We start from the raw sequence: 15,452 nt of genomic DNA on the forward strand, positions 1-15,452 counted from the left end.
TCCGTTAAATACGCCGGCACGTCTGTTGACACTGTACATCTTCGGTGGGGGCGTCTTGAATCTTGAAGTTTCAATTGCGCTCCGTATGACAGATCAAAAAGGAGCAGTATTTAACGAGAACCTGAAACGTTCAACGCCACAAAATACAAGCCAAAACATAGCTCCACTCGAGCGAACAGTGTCACTAGGTTCAATATATTATCTAGGCGACTTCACCGCGCCAAGTGTTAGTCGATGAAAGTACCACCTGTGCGCGGGAAAGTTACTTTTCGTGGCGGCTGTACAGACTACATGCCTTCTTGTCATACCACATCACCGAAGAGGTCTTTCTCCTAGACAGATGACCGTAAGGATGCACGCAAAATTTTTCTTCTTTGTTTATGTGACCAGCGCTATCCTTCACTACTCTCGTCCCACTCAGGTAAGCAAACACTTTTTACATGAGCCACCACGCGTTCTCTTCTAAAAGCACCCAACCACTAAGGAGTATCACTTATACGGTGCAATATATAGATGCAATATGTAGTTGAGCTTTAACTACTGCCAATGTTATTGCAAAAGCAGCTAGTAACCCGAAACTGGCTTTTCTATGTCACTCCATCCTGTTAGAAACGTTGACGAGAATGGCAATGACTGTTGTCGTTCATGTGTCATCGGCCCGCAGGGTGATCATGTCCATTCGGCATATACCACTCCGCAACGGTGAGATTGACCATATACTGCTCAATATCACCCTTGCCAGAGGGCACGAAAAGAGCGCACTCACGACCGACACTCTAATAACGGCATTTACGTGACTTCAAGACCCAATTTGCTTGTCTGCATAACAAGACCGTTTTGTCCGCAAGTTATCATCGGTCAGCGGCCCTCCACTCGGAGTTATTGAATGAGAAATCATGACGTAATACCTGTATTGAAAAAATATTTGTTTCTCGGCTATACGCAAGCAAATATATGTCCAGAGTAGCGAATGATTACACTAGGTTCTTTATATTGTCCTGCACTGTTCTTATAGTGTGCAAACACCGGATTTTGGAAAGAAAATTTATTACTCTCGAGAATCTGCACTAGGGAGGCGGGAGTGATTATTTTTTTCTGTGGTAAATATTCGTACCGGGCGATTCGTGCCCAGTCCGGAGCACCACGTAGACTCTGAGAAATATGACTTAAGATATTTATTCTCGGTGATAAAGGAGTTCATTAAATTTTTTACAAGTGTATTCATCTAAAGAAGTTAGGTATTTATGCAGTATTTGCGTAATGTACTCCAAAAATAATGTAAGTGTTTGAATTACCCAAAAGTGTTCGTTGCTTTGCATCGATTATTTATTTCTTATTCTTTTGCTATTTTCTACATCGACCAATCTCGAGCATTTTATTGGGCTGCAGTTCCTTCATAGTTTTCTTTCTTCACTACCTCTGCGGAAGATGTCAGAATCTGCAATCTTACAGAATGTTACAAATATTTTTTTTTGCAGACGTTACGGCAATTAACAGGTATTTGTCGGTTGTTGCATCGTTCTTACGACTTACTCTAACAACTCAAGCGACATGACATGGCATGATAAATGAATTTTTTCATTCTGACCTTGTAGCAACATAAGGTCAAAAATAATGCTTGTTGGTATTCTTAAAGAAAATAACTATTATTGCAGACGGTTTCATATGGTACAATGTCAAGCCATATTTTCTTATTGGTGATGTGAAGTGCTAGCTAAACATATACTTGTTGGTGCCGAACTGAGCGCAAAGAAACATCCTCAATGTCATAATGTGAATATGTAATCTTAACATAAACCGTGATAACCGGGCGTGATTTGCTTGGCCCGAAGTGCTTACAGCAGAATGACTCAGAAATTTTCAGTGAAATTGAAGATTTCTTCTTATTTGAATTTAACACAAATAAATAAAATCCCGCTGCTGAAGAGCCATATCTTTGATGTAGTGTTCGTTCCCTGAATTTGTTCTATGTATCACAAAGCGATCGAATTGTTTTAGGACGTTCATTGCAATGTAGGCAGTGTTTATGGCAAGAATGAAAGAAGCGGGATAATTAAAGGTGTAGCCACATGGTGCTCGTATAATGTGTAAAAACTTCAGATGGTTATCCTTCATGTGAATCGGTTTTCTTAGCAACCTTCTGCGAATAAGGCTATGGTCAACCGAATGGTGCCTTACATACAGTGCAATGACAAATTGATTTAAGGTGAGTATTGCCAGAGCTGTAACTTGAAAATGGGCACCACATATACAATTGCTTGATAAATTATTTGGGCTTTAAAATATGAATATCTGTAAGGTTGTGTAGTTGACTACAACTTAGAAATAACAGCAGTCGGAGGGAAGTGTGAAGTTGGAGGCAGTAGATTTCGTTCCTCTTGAATCTGTACGCAATCACGTTCTAAATAAATAATAATACAATAACTTAAATGGACCAGAGCTTCGGCTCCGAACCTCATCGATGTACATTTTTAAGGCTCCCTTCTGGTTGGTACTTGTGTAAATTTGCTGTTGTTTCGCAGGCGAAGGAATTTCCAGTGAATACAAATGGTGAGTACATCAGCAGTTGCTTCACTGTGCCTAAATTTTAACCTTCAAATGGAAATATTTGCTTGAAAGTGTATACCGGAAATATTTTTTTCTTATTGCAGAATGCGGAGTGTCCGAACCATTAGGAAGAGTGGTAAATGGGAGGTATATAACACATTCCCATGTTCCCTGGGTGGTAAGAAGTGGTTTTTAATACTTCGTTCATTGTATTCACGAATGTACAACAGCTCAATGTTCGTTGGCGTTATGAAAATATTTCTTTTTATTTTCTGTAAAGCCAAATATCGCATGACGAGCAAGCAAAGGCTTCCTAAAGGAAGTCTACAGGGGCTATAGAATCTTGCCAACGATAGCACTGTTTAATTATGGCTTTATTCCTTCTCAGTCGCATGCGCTGTAGGCATGACGAGAATGTCGTAGATTCCTACAGTATTTGCGTTCGTCTTGGATGGTTCAATAGGATTGAAAATCACATACCTGAAACTCCAATTCAAAAGTTTGTTGTTTCTGCCACTGCAGTTTGATTTTCTTATGATTGAGACTAGGTTATTGCTAGTTAAATACGTTTAAGTACATCTCAGAATATCACTGTCTCGCCCGCTGTTTCCGTATCCTACAAAAATAAACGTGATACACTGTCACACAGAAATATATAAGTATGACTATAATTTGTGTAAGACACGTAACTAGCTACTGAAAATGAGGAACAGTAAGTTGAGAATTTCGAACTTCATGAACGACGAACACTCAAATGTTTTTTTTTTTTTATTTTATAGCGTGGGTTGCAGGACACCTATTAATTTGGCAACGCTTCGCGAACGCGTCTGAATGAATACATTTTGCATGGAAAGCACAATGAAATATTTATGAGCTGCTCGCTGGCCAATAGCTGCTTAAGGAATACCTTTATACTTTTCAGGAGTACCGGGCATGATATTGTGCAAGGCATCTGAGTGTTATTGTTGGAGCTAAAGGAGCAGAAAGTAGCAAATTTCCGTCCACTATGGCTTATCACTACGAATTGGAAATCGTTACTGTAGTTCCTTTGTTTGAGCTACACAGCGCCGGCAGATAAGCAACCACATTCGTGTGTACAAACGGAAACTATGATTTCAAGCCTGGGGCATGCTTGAAACTAAACGATGTGACAAGAAATGCAGAACTTGCTGGAAGACATGTGAAGATATTTTTCTGCATGTAATGTCATCTTCAGGTTGCCATTTGCATGACAATACATATTTGAGCTCGGATATGAATAGGTTCACGTGCGAAGACAAGTTCAAAAAAGAGCGTTTTTTCAAGCACGGAGGTGTTCCTTTGGCATATTCCTTGGAAGAAGTGTGTGAAATTTACCCACTCGTAATAGCTATAGAAGTCACGTGTTCTGCCCACAACCAACGCTGGCAACCTAAGTTGCGAATTTTTAAGAGCTTCCCTAGAAACTGCGTTGTGATTTCCCATGCATGATATGTTCGTTAACGCCCTACATTGCAGTACCATAATAAAAAAATTCACCGCTGCGTGAGTGCAACATTCTGCTTGAAGCAGAGTTATGGCATCATTTTCTCGCTCTTTAAGTGAATATGCTGCGGTCAGTCAATTAAATACTTTTATGTAATTGGGAGTCGATGCTACGATGAAGACCATCTGACCATTTCGAAACAAATGTTGGCAATGCCTTCGCGTGCATCTATGCCCCACAACTAACAAGAGACCAATTATGTATTCTGAAATAATTCACAGTTCTAATTATCACACGATCGTGTTGTTCTCACTTCATTTTTGTGTATTTGTGATGGCTGGCACATGACACTTGGAAATATTAACCAATTCTGAAACGGACTTCTTTATTCATTAAAGGTCTTCCTTAGTAGGGTATACCATGGATATCTGCGATACTGTACTGGAAGCATAATAACAAAGGACGTCATTGTAACAGCGGCTCACTGTGTTGAGTCAAGGTAATGCGCTTTCACTTTCCTGTAAGTAAATATCAATGGAAGTAATGTCCAAATGCCTTTTATGGGAATAATTTGACAGCGGAAGAAGGAATGGGATTATGTATAACTATTCGTGATGCTTCATGTAATATGTTTTTGTATTCTGTTGATGCACAAAATTGTTACTGGTCATTGTCAGATACGGAGAAAGGTGGTGACAAAGACGTACCAAAAGAGGCTCACCTATTCGTTGTGGTCGTTTTTTATCTACTGCCTCGGCTGTATCACCTCCCTTAACATATTGTGTAAACACATTCTTACTTTTTACTTTTTCCAACCCACAGGTAGTTTCAAGTGCTCTGATATTCTATACCTATAGAGACACTAGAGGGAAACGCAAAGTGAATTTAAACTGAAAACGCAGTCTTTCAAAGCACCATTTATGTTAATTCTGTGCTAAGTTGTCCATTACTGCAAATGAAAATGAAAGCAGAATTACATTTTTTTTAACTTCGAGCCACAAGCCCAGCACTGGTACGCTACCTGCGACATCATATGTTTCTGTTTTTATTTAATGTGGGCTGCCATCGCACAGTACAGGTTTCTAAACTTGGTATGTTCGCACTTTGGCATTTGTTGAATACAATGTAGACCATGAGCATTACAACGCAAAGCTATTCAAAACTTTTCTATTCCTAATCTGCAATCAGCTCTTCACAATTGGCGAAACATTTTTGGGCCACCCTCACTTCGCCTCTCTGTCCCATAAGGTCACGAAAACCCCACTGGATATGATGCGTGCCCAGTGATTATGCCTGATTACACCGAAAGGAAAAAAAAATAATCATTTCTCATTCGACGCTTTTTTCGCCATTAGCATTCTCCATTTGAGCAAACGTTTTCGGGGCCGCGTCCACTTCGCCTGTTTGTCACGTGACATCAAAAAACGGCACTAACTCATCGCGACAAAGAGACGTCCACACGTTAAACACACATTAATACGGCGAACGAAATCTTTCGTTTTTCTCAACAGCTGGAGGTGGCACCGTTTTTAAAGGACTAAAATGTCGCTGACCGCCGACCGCTCTGGCACTAGATTCTCGGAGCTGCCGGGCAGCATCCATTTATTTTCCTATATAAGTTGTCTTCCGTGGCATTACAATATTATCAAGCGATTTCGAGCGATGAGACATTACTTGTTCAACGGTTGATTCTCTGCTGTGGATATGTTATGGCCGCATGTTTAACGTTCCATTGCACGCCGCCGCGATTTTCGACCAGCAACCGCAAGCTAAACAAAAGAGAAAGGACCAGTCGCAGACACCACCAGCGCAACCGAGGGGGGTGCCAGTCGCAGACCAGCACCACCTCTTCATCGCGTTATCTACTTTCACTGTGCTGGCTCGACCTCATCGAAACTCTCTCCACTTGAACGTGCTTCTCACCGCTTGTGAGCCAATGCGATAAGAAAATATGCTCAATATTGGAATGCTGTTCGCTTTTAAAGCAAACAAAGGTGACCTCCTATAAACGAGGAGCGAGTTCGATTGGGCTTTTGAAACAACGCTAAGAGTTACCGCCCGATGCTTGGTTCAGTGGTTACGTAAAGTTCACGTCAGAGAATTGGAATGAAAATATTGCAATAGTTTTACGGTACAGGGCCCCTTGTTTATTCAGAAAAAATATTTTCTAGAGCTAGACAGGCGCGATGAAAACATACGACGTGAAAGAGCTGGTGCGGAAACGTCTAAAACCCCTTGATATTCTAAAAGTAGCGACAACCGCGGGCAGCGCCTCGCAATTTTTGGCAAAAGAGCATTGCTTCTTCGCGTAAGCTCTACGGCCTGCGTTATATTAGGTGGATGTGCAATAGAAGGCAGCCAATCCGGGAGTTCGGCGTCTGTTTTAAGCCGTCCGCTGCTTTCCGTATCCCTCTGCGTGAAGAAATAGAGAACCTGGCAACGGTGAAAAGGGTGATCATTATATCGAGATCATCTCATGCTGAATGGAACTTCAAGACGCAAACGTGTGTGCCAGTCAAAAACGCAAAACAATGCGCGAGATGCGTTTTCTCTAGCAGCTGGTTCTAGATGAATGCAGGGGGCTCGCACAAGTTATCTTCCAATCACGCAGCGCGGCTGTGAGATGAAAACCTGTCGCTACTTTCCGAACATCCAGGGGTTTTAGGAACGTCAATGCCGTGAGGCCACCTATTTCTCGTTCTCCCTTCTTTCTTGTGGCTTATCGAACCTCTTAGCGGAGAATGTATTGCATTTTTCATAGAGCAGAACTGTAGTTTAGCAACAAAGTTGAAGTTACTTTTCTGTTTAATATCCACTTAGCATGATATTACAAGTAAAGACGACAGTATGGGTGAAGAGAAATGTTTGTATGAAGGCGTTTACTACGTTGTTTCTTTTTGTCTCACAGAGGCGACACAATTCTAAAGATGCACGTTTTCTACAATACCTCGGTTCCTAAAGGAGGTACATGCGTGACTGTGGAACGAGGGATTATTCACCAAAAGTATGTAAGACCTGAACGAGGATACGACATTGCCCTAATAAAGGTAGACCTGATGTATACTAACCCTTCATATCAAAAGTCAGCCACACATTACGCATTATGCAAGACTAAGCGATAGATGGAGAGCCTACCGCGTAGTGCTAGGCGATCTAACCACTATGATGCAAAAAACAATCGCAAATTTACAAATGCAAATTTGTTAGAACACTGTAACTATCACGTTTTAATAAAGCCAGGCTTGCCAAAGTAAAAAGAATAGTCTGAATGTTTTATAAATTCCATAATATGTGTATAAGTAAACTACTGATTGGGCTTTATTAAGTATTTAATGGTAAGCACTGAGCGGCAACTGTGTCTGGACGCTCTAACTATTCTTAATTACATGTGTTCGTTACTTTATTTGCGGGGACACATTAGCTAGTATAGTGCTAAGACGAATGTTTTGCTGAATGCCGACGTATGCAAAAGACGGCACAACTTTTGGAATGTCCGAGAAACTTGCCAATTAATTACTAGATACAAGTATGTCAATGTATGTACGTACCGAAAACAGTGTTCACCATGATTAACATTCACAAACGAAAACGAGCTATAACACTCTTATCCCACGTCACGCTCTTGAATGGATCACTGAAAGTCACCATGCTGTGGTGCATTCCATAGATGCTGCTACACCCATGACGGCATAAAAGAGGTTCGTTTAAGAGCGGCAGGCATATACGAATTACACTTACTCAGTGAGTGAATTGGTTCCGACGCTTGCTTTTGAACTTTGTTTCCTCAGTACAGCAGCCCTATGTGCTACCCATTCGACCCCGAACTACACAGTACCCAGGCTGGGCACGAAACTTGTTTGATTCAGACATACACAGACAGAAACATGCATAAAAACTTGTTCAGATCAATATTTATCCGCAAGAAAGTGCATAAGCTACCCTAAAAATGGTAACGTAATATTAGACGCACTCAGAGAGTTAGTTAGAGGTAATATCAGAAGTTTTGTGCTTGAATAATGACAGAAATGAAACATTGCTGCTACGACTATTTCTAGTATGTATCTATTAAAATGCATTAGCATAGTCGAATGCTTAACGAAAACCGCCTTCATGAGACGTTTCAAAACCTTAAACTAGGCTATGTTTCGCCAAAACAAATGCACCAGTAATATGTATTAAACATACATACCCATGACGTATTACCCTATTCAAGCAACAAACTGACATACGCTGTCCTTTTTTCTTCTCGCAAGCTTGTCAAACCACTTCCGGGTTTCAGCAGATTTGTGAGACCTGTTTGTCTCCCTCGTGCAAGCTCGAAGACCCCACCTCGTTCGTTGCTTGTGGTTGGATTTGGCGCTATCGATTTCAGTAAGTGTACGCTTTCTATAGAGTTCGCCTTAAGAAACGCGATACTTCCACTCTCTTCAATATTTTCTTGTCTAGTCAAGATCAGCTGTCATAAGCAATAAAGAGAATATGAGGCTGAACCTTAACTTGACAACGTGAAACATCTGAAAGTCATCAGTGCCTCTTTATCTGTCAGTGCAAGTGATAAAGCATTTTAGACAATCACCCGATGGCCGCGGTAATTTATAGCAGGTAATGCCTGAAAACAACCTCCGTTATAGCTAAACACTGAATCAGCTCACGAATAAATGAATGGCAGGTCTTTCTTCTTGTGCATAAATTCCAATACAGTAAATTTATAGTGGCCTCTAGTCGAAATCTGTAATGAACTGGGCCAATTATTGCCCCAATATCTATCCAACATCCACATTCTGTCGTGGATTGTTTGCTACGTATATCACAAACCTTTCAATGCCGTTTTATATCGTAAATAAATCATTTTACTTTGTGGGCTGCAGTCTCTTACGGTAGTTAAGTTCGATATTCGTGCTTGTGAAAGAGAAGCATGCGCAAAAGCGAGGCCATCAACACATGTAGTTCTTCCCAGAGGATATGTATTTATTCTTTGAACGGTGGTCTGCTTTTGATAAACTTATGAATAGGCGTTGAGAGGCGTGGCAGCTGAAGTCTCTGGAGGTGCCACAAAGCGAAAGACCATCTAACACACCAATGACTAAAAGCAACCTTTGCAGCTTTTCTACAGTAATCCCGTTGCTTAAACACTGCTTACCCTCAACATTGTCGGTATTTGCGGGTTGAAGAACATGATTTGACTGCTCCTTGTGCGTGCCTACACGACAATACGAAACGCAGAGTGGCGGCTGTACTCTTTCCTCTGTGACGTGGCGGATACCTAATAAGAACAACTGGATTGTGGTTGCTGGGGTCACTAAATTTGCTGCACGGCCAGAGAGGAAAAAAAAAAAGCTTTGCTAGAGTATCATTCTGTCAGTACGCATTAACTATATATAATGACATGAATTATGCGGTAACACGGTTTCCACTATTACATTGTTATACACCGACTTAGCCGAAAAGTAGTTTTGATTACACACACAGATAACAGCGTCCAGTCACTTTATAAAAGAGTACAGAATGCTTTTGTATTAGGAGTGTCCAAAACATAAGTTCAGCGCAGAACTCCTCAGTTAGAAAAATGAAGTAAATAGCTATGTTTTTGATCTCCTAATGAAGTTAAGCAGCAGCGGATGCCGCGATCTTTCATTGCAGTCAGTAGAGTAACAGCACACGTGCCCGTCAACTTGGTGGCACGAAAGCAAGTGCCTTTCGACAGTACAAAAACGGGCCGAAAAAAAACAAACTACATGGGCCAAATTCACCAAGCCTTTCAATCCAAAGTGATATTTGCAGTTGGTCGGCTGCCTTTGATGACGATATGTTCCACATAAAAATCGCTTAGAATTTGTTTTTGCCAGCAATTCTAGCGTACGAGCTGTTTATGAATACTGGCCCAATTTATTAGAAAATTGATACGCCTGAGGGCACACAATTCGTGCATAGAGAATATTTAGAAACCGTTTGTTTTTTCGAAGGGAATTTCCGAAGGGAACAGTGCCCGTGAGTGGCGCATGTCTAATGCCAGCTCTAAAAAAAATTTAAGAAATAATAAAGCGCACCTGACAGACAAAAGTTACAGCTCAATCTATGTTATTATTTCACTGACTATATGCGGACAACCATACAGTATATGGTCACCACACGCATACGCCTAGTTCTAATCTGTTCTTGCCTGTGTTGAGCCATGACGGGATGATAACTTATTTTCCACGACGCGAACGTGCGCAAAAGATATCAACAAAAATCACATGCGTATATACGAAAATTTTCATATTTAGGCGTGCGTTGGACAACGCAAAGTTCCTCAGTTCGTGCAGTAGTATTGGGCCCGCGCAGTTTTAGCCACATTTATGTGCGCGTCAAACGGAAAACATGTACGTGTTTCATCACGAGGCCATTAATATAACTTACAACTGATAAAGTTCACAAGTCACACAACCATCTGGTGCACTTTTCACTGAGCACAGTGAACTTTGTCTCTCCCCACGGCAAACATTGCAGGGACCTGTATATTGTAGCGTAATGACATCATACGACAAATGGTCTTCATCTGTATATTTTACCTCCTGCTTTTTAGATCATACCCAATCGAAGCACCTGCAGTACTACGCAACAACGGCTCTATCAGATGAAAAGTGTGATGTTGCGCTGAAGCATGGAGGAATGCATGCGACTAGTGCCCGCGTAATCTGTGGAACAAGTAGACACCAGAGAGCATGGAAGGTACATAAATTTCTACATTGAATTTTTATTAGCCTTTGTATTGCGTTGAGAGAGACGAATAATTATGGAAATTACGCTGTTGCAATTCTCAATACAGGCTATATCAGAGAGTAACAGCCACAAGCAAACAACATTTGTTGCCATCCTAAAGTAAAAAAAAATATTTACTACTCGCTTCATAAAACGCCTAGGAAATTTCATGGAGATTATAACGTTCCACAACATTTACCGCTCTCGCGGGTAGTGAAAGATATTTTTCGTAAATGAGCCAAATACTACAGATACGCCGATATTTTGTGGCATCGAAGGAATGGCAAATGTGCACTTAACAGAGTTACCACGGATAAATAATACCGTGTTGAGACTTAAGGCATCTCCCTAAATTTTGTGGTGATTGGATAGTACCTGAGGAGCGTGCACATGCGAGTAAGTTGGCGAAATAACCTAGCGACGAATTCATTTATTTTTTGCAAATCATTGCCATATCTTCCACAGACTTTTTCGATTCCCTTTCTTAGGAACGTAAACTGGAAATACTTTAGACTTGATACAGACAGATTTATTCAATGAAAGTGGATGCTACGAGCTACAACTGCGTCTTGCTCGCGCAGGGTGATTCCGGAGGACCGCTAACGGCTATATCGAAGAGCGGGAAGTCAACTCTGTATGGAATGGTGTCCTTTGGGTCTGGAAAAAGCAATGCACGTGGCCCGACGGTCCATACGCGCGTTTCCGTATTTGTTCCCTGGATACGGGAGTCGCTGAAGAATATACGGAGCTGGAAACCCGTCGTTGCCCAGCTCGCTGCAGAAGCAGACCACTCTTGCACGTGGTAAGGTCTTCGCGATCCAAGACGTCTCGTTTATTAAAACGTTGCTCACCGACTTCGCACAGGTTGTCGTTGCCTGTTGACTGCTTTCGTCTGCACTAAATATGTCGTTACGCTCGCACATTTTGTTGTTTTATTTGTTTGCGGCATTTTTACATCTACAAGTGAAATATTACAATGAAAACTCGTGCTCGTTAGGAGTCACATTTCTCAAGTGTAGGTTTATTTCGCAGAAAACGAGTCATTTCAGTATAACTTAGAAAGCCGTATGGGCATTATTTGAATTGTTTTATTAAGAAAAGCTAGCGTAGTGCCTCCTCACAATGGATGAGGCAGATTTACGCTCCGCATTTTCGATAATGATGCTATGGCTGCTGTAATTCAGCCCGTGATGATAATTTTACAACCTGTTGATGGCGCTCAGCCACTTTTCGAAGCTTTCATCGGAATTGCTGCAATATAGTAAGTACATCTTTAATATATTTTGAGCGTAAAAAATTCTTTCACATCATGTAAATGAGTTTATGCGCTCAAAAAGTCAACACGAACTTGGCTTTCTAAAGTAGGTGTAGCATTACGCAACGTTCTAGAAGCATCGACCAAATAGAGTAAGGCGAGAAAAATCACGCTCATTGAAAGCCACTTGAAAAAAAAGCACCTGCAACAAACAAAACGACAGAACAAGGAGAAAACACGTAGAAAAATCTACACCGGAAAAATGCGGCAGATACGACGTGTTGAAATCTATACGCAGCGAAGGTTTCTGTGAGTGCACAAAGAGTCTAAACATGAGTTTGTGTTTATAGAATGTCTGCATAAAATGACACGGAAGGCTTTATTAAAATGTGGTAGAGAGGCTAATGCAATGTCACCACTGCTGCCGCGAAAACGTGAAGCCAAGCTTTCCGGTTCTTTTTTTGCCTGCCCCACGGCCGGCCCCCCCGCTGCTACGGATGCGCAGAGGCAAGCGCTCACAGGTTGCGGTGCATGGACCTCAGCTGCCCGCGCAGCGCGCCTAGTCCGCTGAGATTGGTTGCTCTTTTGGACAAGAGAAGAGCCAGGCGCGGCCTGGCGAGGTTTGCTTTTAAAAAACGTTTGGAAACAATCAGTTAATTAAGGGTTGGGATCAAGGTATGAGCTGAAAACAAAACTACTTCTCGAAAAGATCCACTGAGAGTTTCGTGGTACATGATGCACGAAAGCTTGTCAGCTGTTCAGCCCCATTTATCTCGCGAATCAAGACGAATGTACCTTCTTTTTCAGCGACAATATCCTTAAACCGCACAAGCATTGGTACTCTTCCCAGCGAATGTCGAGAAAATTAGACGGTGTAACAGCTTCGTTTAGCCTACTGCTGTGTTTTCTCACTTATACATTACTTATACTGAGGCACTTATATCTCACTTATACTCAGGTACCTTGGTGTTTCCACAGTGTAGTAGTTCATGCCAGGTAAAGGAATGCCATAAATCCTCCAACTTCTGCATTCAATGAACCAGCTTCTGAGTTGCGAATTACACATAGAAACGGCCTCTAACTTCTCTACTCTCATCTTTCATCCAAGAATTTTATGCTTGTTACACGGAGAAGAAAGGATAACACTGTTAACATGGTGTGCATTTGCCCCCAAATTGTTTTATAGAGGATGAGTTCAAGAAATTACAACAATTTTTTTCGCAAGTGACGAGTGACACACACATGTGTGGAGTTCATGCACGCAGCTTGTTTCTCTTGCGCCAACAATCTTCCCGCAAAATACACCAAAATTTTACTAAAGAAAGAAGCATAGCGCGGGTACCAAGCCTGTTGTCTGGACCCTCAGACAATGTAGCGCAGAAACAAGTATTGAGGTTGCTTGGTAAAGGGAATTTTTGCAAGTCCGTTTTTAGTGTCTTCCAGTGAGATGAAATATTGGTAGTCGTGGCCTGTATGCTGTAGAGCTAGAGCACCAGCACAATTGGGTGTCACGGCAAAAATACTTAACGTAAAGAATGTAGCGACACTTAAAAACCTAGGTCGCTAAAATGATAGGACTCACCAAAACTCAGTCAGAAAATTCATTTTTTTAACTTTCTTCTCACTTACGAATTAAGACCCATAAAATTCTATACATCCGGCCTCACACGAACTCACACATGTGAAAGCTGTACTAAGCTTTGCTTACGCACAACCCCTAGTACCCAGTTCAGCTCGCTCATATTCACAGTCACAACTCAGTCTGTGTCTGAATCAGTTGATTATTCAATGGGTTTGCCAACCTACATTTCCAAAGGAAGTTGATGTGAAGTAGGGTTCTAAGCGCATAACAGGAAAAGCAAAACATGACTCTTGGAGCCGTCAAACATACAGGGATCACGATCACCGAAAAAATTGAAATGTGCCAATTTTTTCTGCTGTTTACATCTTGAGGCAGTAACACAGCGCTGTCAAGTTTAGCAACGTTACTGTATTGTCGCGTTGCCGCGAGGACTGAGAAAGAGAGGGGCACAATGCGAGACACGAAAGTACTGTTTATTAGGTGAGCCTGTGGTTAGCAATACAAATAACACTCAGCACAATGATAGCTCTAGTAAGGCTGTACACTGTCTACAAATCCTGCACGTCCAAAAGCAAGCGTACCAACTCCCCGACACAAGGGATCAACATATGTGAAAAACAACTGGCGAAGTTTCGGTAATTTATCGCCCAGCTACAAGCGAGAAACACCTCGAGCTCACCTGTGTCGCTCCCCTAAGAGGCGAAAATTACCTCTTTACTACACATATAGTAACGAGCACGACATATTCCGCGAATGCACATCAAGAAAAATAACCATGTGGCGCCTAATCAGTGTGATTGTGCTTGTCTTGTAAAAAAACATGGACTAAGACTGCGAAATTACACAGCTGAGAAACAGATGGCATGAAGGCACACAATGCACCGCTATAAGCGATGTGACAGCTCAGTGTACAATATATGCTGTCTGGAACGAGCTAACTACACACAAGCGCATGGCGTCTTTCATAACATGGTGGCAGACGCCCCAAGCATCTTTTTCAGACAACCATCGTCGGATAGCTGTCTGAATTGGCGCGAGAAAAATTCTTCCGACACCTCCGACAGTTCGCGGGCAGCCCGGAACTACCGGTCTTTAAAAACAAGAAGAAAAAAAAAACGCGCTTCTGACAACTGTCGCTTCGCGCGTAGCTTTCGAAGCTGTCCGAGCAATATCGAATGTGTCACATCACTCCCATGCAGACCGCGGTTGTCAGGGACTCGTCATCGAAGGGCCTCGGTATTCATGTCACGCGCATAATCTGATTATACAAGGCTAAGGGGCAAATTAGGCAACATATAGAAGCAGCGATAACATTGGGCAAACCTCGGATAAAGATTGGCGCGTTTGCGCTGAGCGATGACATTTAACATTTCTAACTATTATTACAGCACAAGACTTCACCTGGACGAAAAAAGAGTCTAGGACGCAGACAGCCCTGATCTCCAGTTAAATCCTTAACACCGACAAAGCACTTATGTGCCTTTTCACAAGAAAAACGCACTGCTGTCGTTAAGCATTCAGTTGGAAATCAGCACTGTTTGTGTCCTCGACTCTTCTTACGTCCACCTGAAGCCTCGTGCTGCAATATTGAATAACTATGACCCACCGACCAGTCAAAACTTTAACATTGCTAAGTTACGTTACCATTCGTTAGCCGATGGAATGCGGTCACCCGAAAATAAGAAAAAGCACGCGTCGCAATGCACTCTTAACCAAGGATTGCAGCTATTCTAGCACTATCACGCTTAAGAAGCGCCACCCAGAACTTGAATGGTAGCTGACTTTAGTAGTTTCACAATGTAAGTCTGCATTTTCGGTGCTGTTGCAGTAAAGGTTATTCATAGCTGAAAACGTGTAGACCC

At 41.8% G+C, this 15,452-nt stretch overlaps 1 protein-coding gene and 1 long non-coding RNA gene across 4 annotated transcripts in view; one reads left to right on the forward strand and one right to left on the reverse strand.

Annotated features, from left to right (window-relative positions):
- Window positions 1–8,341, reverse strand: part of LOC135907614 (uncharacterized) — a 92,995-nt gene extending 84,654 nt beyond the window's left edge. Inside the window, exon 1 of the long non-coding RNA XR_011509224.1 lies at window positions 8,202–8,341. This is a non-coding gene — a long non-coding RNA (uncharacterized lncRNA). The remainder of the gene's footprint in view (window positions 1–8,201) is intronic.
- LOC135907612 (chymotrypsin-like elastase family member 2A) lies at window positions 160–11,614 on the forward strand. Of its 3 annotated transcripts, none has more exons than XR_010566070.2 (9): window positions 160–421; window positions 1,479–1,497; window positions 2,523–2,550; window positions 2,652–2,725; window positions 4,411–4,511; window positions 6,921–7,059; window positions 8,266–8,383; window positions 10,578–10,723; window positions 11,335–11,614. XR_010566070.2 is itself a non-coding variant. In XM_065439292.2 (8 exons), the coding sequence occupies exons 1-8, from the start codon at window positions 341–343 to the stop codon at window positions 11,557–11,559; spliced, it is 912 nt and encodes a 303-aa protein (XP_065295364.2). In that variant the 5' UTR covers window positions 160–340; the 3' UTR covers window positions 11,560–11,614. The 3 variants fall into 3 exon arrangements, 1 of the variants encoding a protein (XP_065295364.2); XR_010566071.2 differs by lacking the exon at window positions 160–421 and adding an exon at window positions 688–702; XM_065439292.2 differs by lacking the exon at window positions 1,479–1,497.
- The last annotated feature ends 3,838 nt before the right edge of the window (window positions 11,615–15,452 follow it).

The sequence above is a fragment of the Dermacentor albipictus genome, chromosome 10 (assembly GCF_038994185.2).
Source record: "Dermacentor albipictus isolate Rhodes 1998 colony chromosome 10, USDA_Dalb.pri_finalv2, whole genome shotgun sequence".
Taxonomy (NCBI): Eukaryota; Metazoa; Arthropoda; class Arachnida; order Ixodida; family Ixodidae; genus Dermacentor; species Dermacentor albipictus.

Bases quoted from the DNA above. Each gene is read 5' to 3' on its own strand.
- LOC135907612 (XM_065439292.2), top strand. From the start codon at position 341: ATGACCGTAAGGATGCACGCAAAATTTTTCTTCTTTGTTTATGTGACC. The intron at 2,726-4,410 runs GTAAGAAGTGGT...TATTCATTAAAG, and splicing joins ATTCCCATGTTCCCTGGGTG to GTCTTCCTTAGTAGGGTATA. The intron at 8,384-10,577 runs GTAAGTGTACGC...CCTGCTTTTTAG, and splicing joins ATTTGGCGCTATCGATTTCA to ATCATACCCAATCGAAGCAC.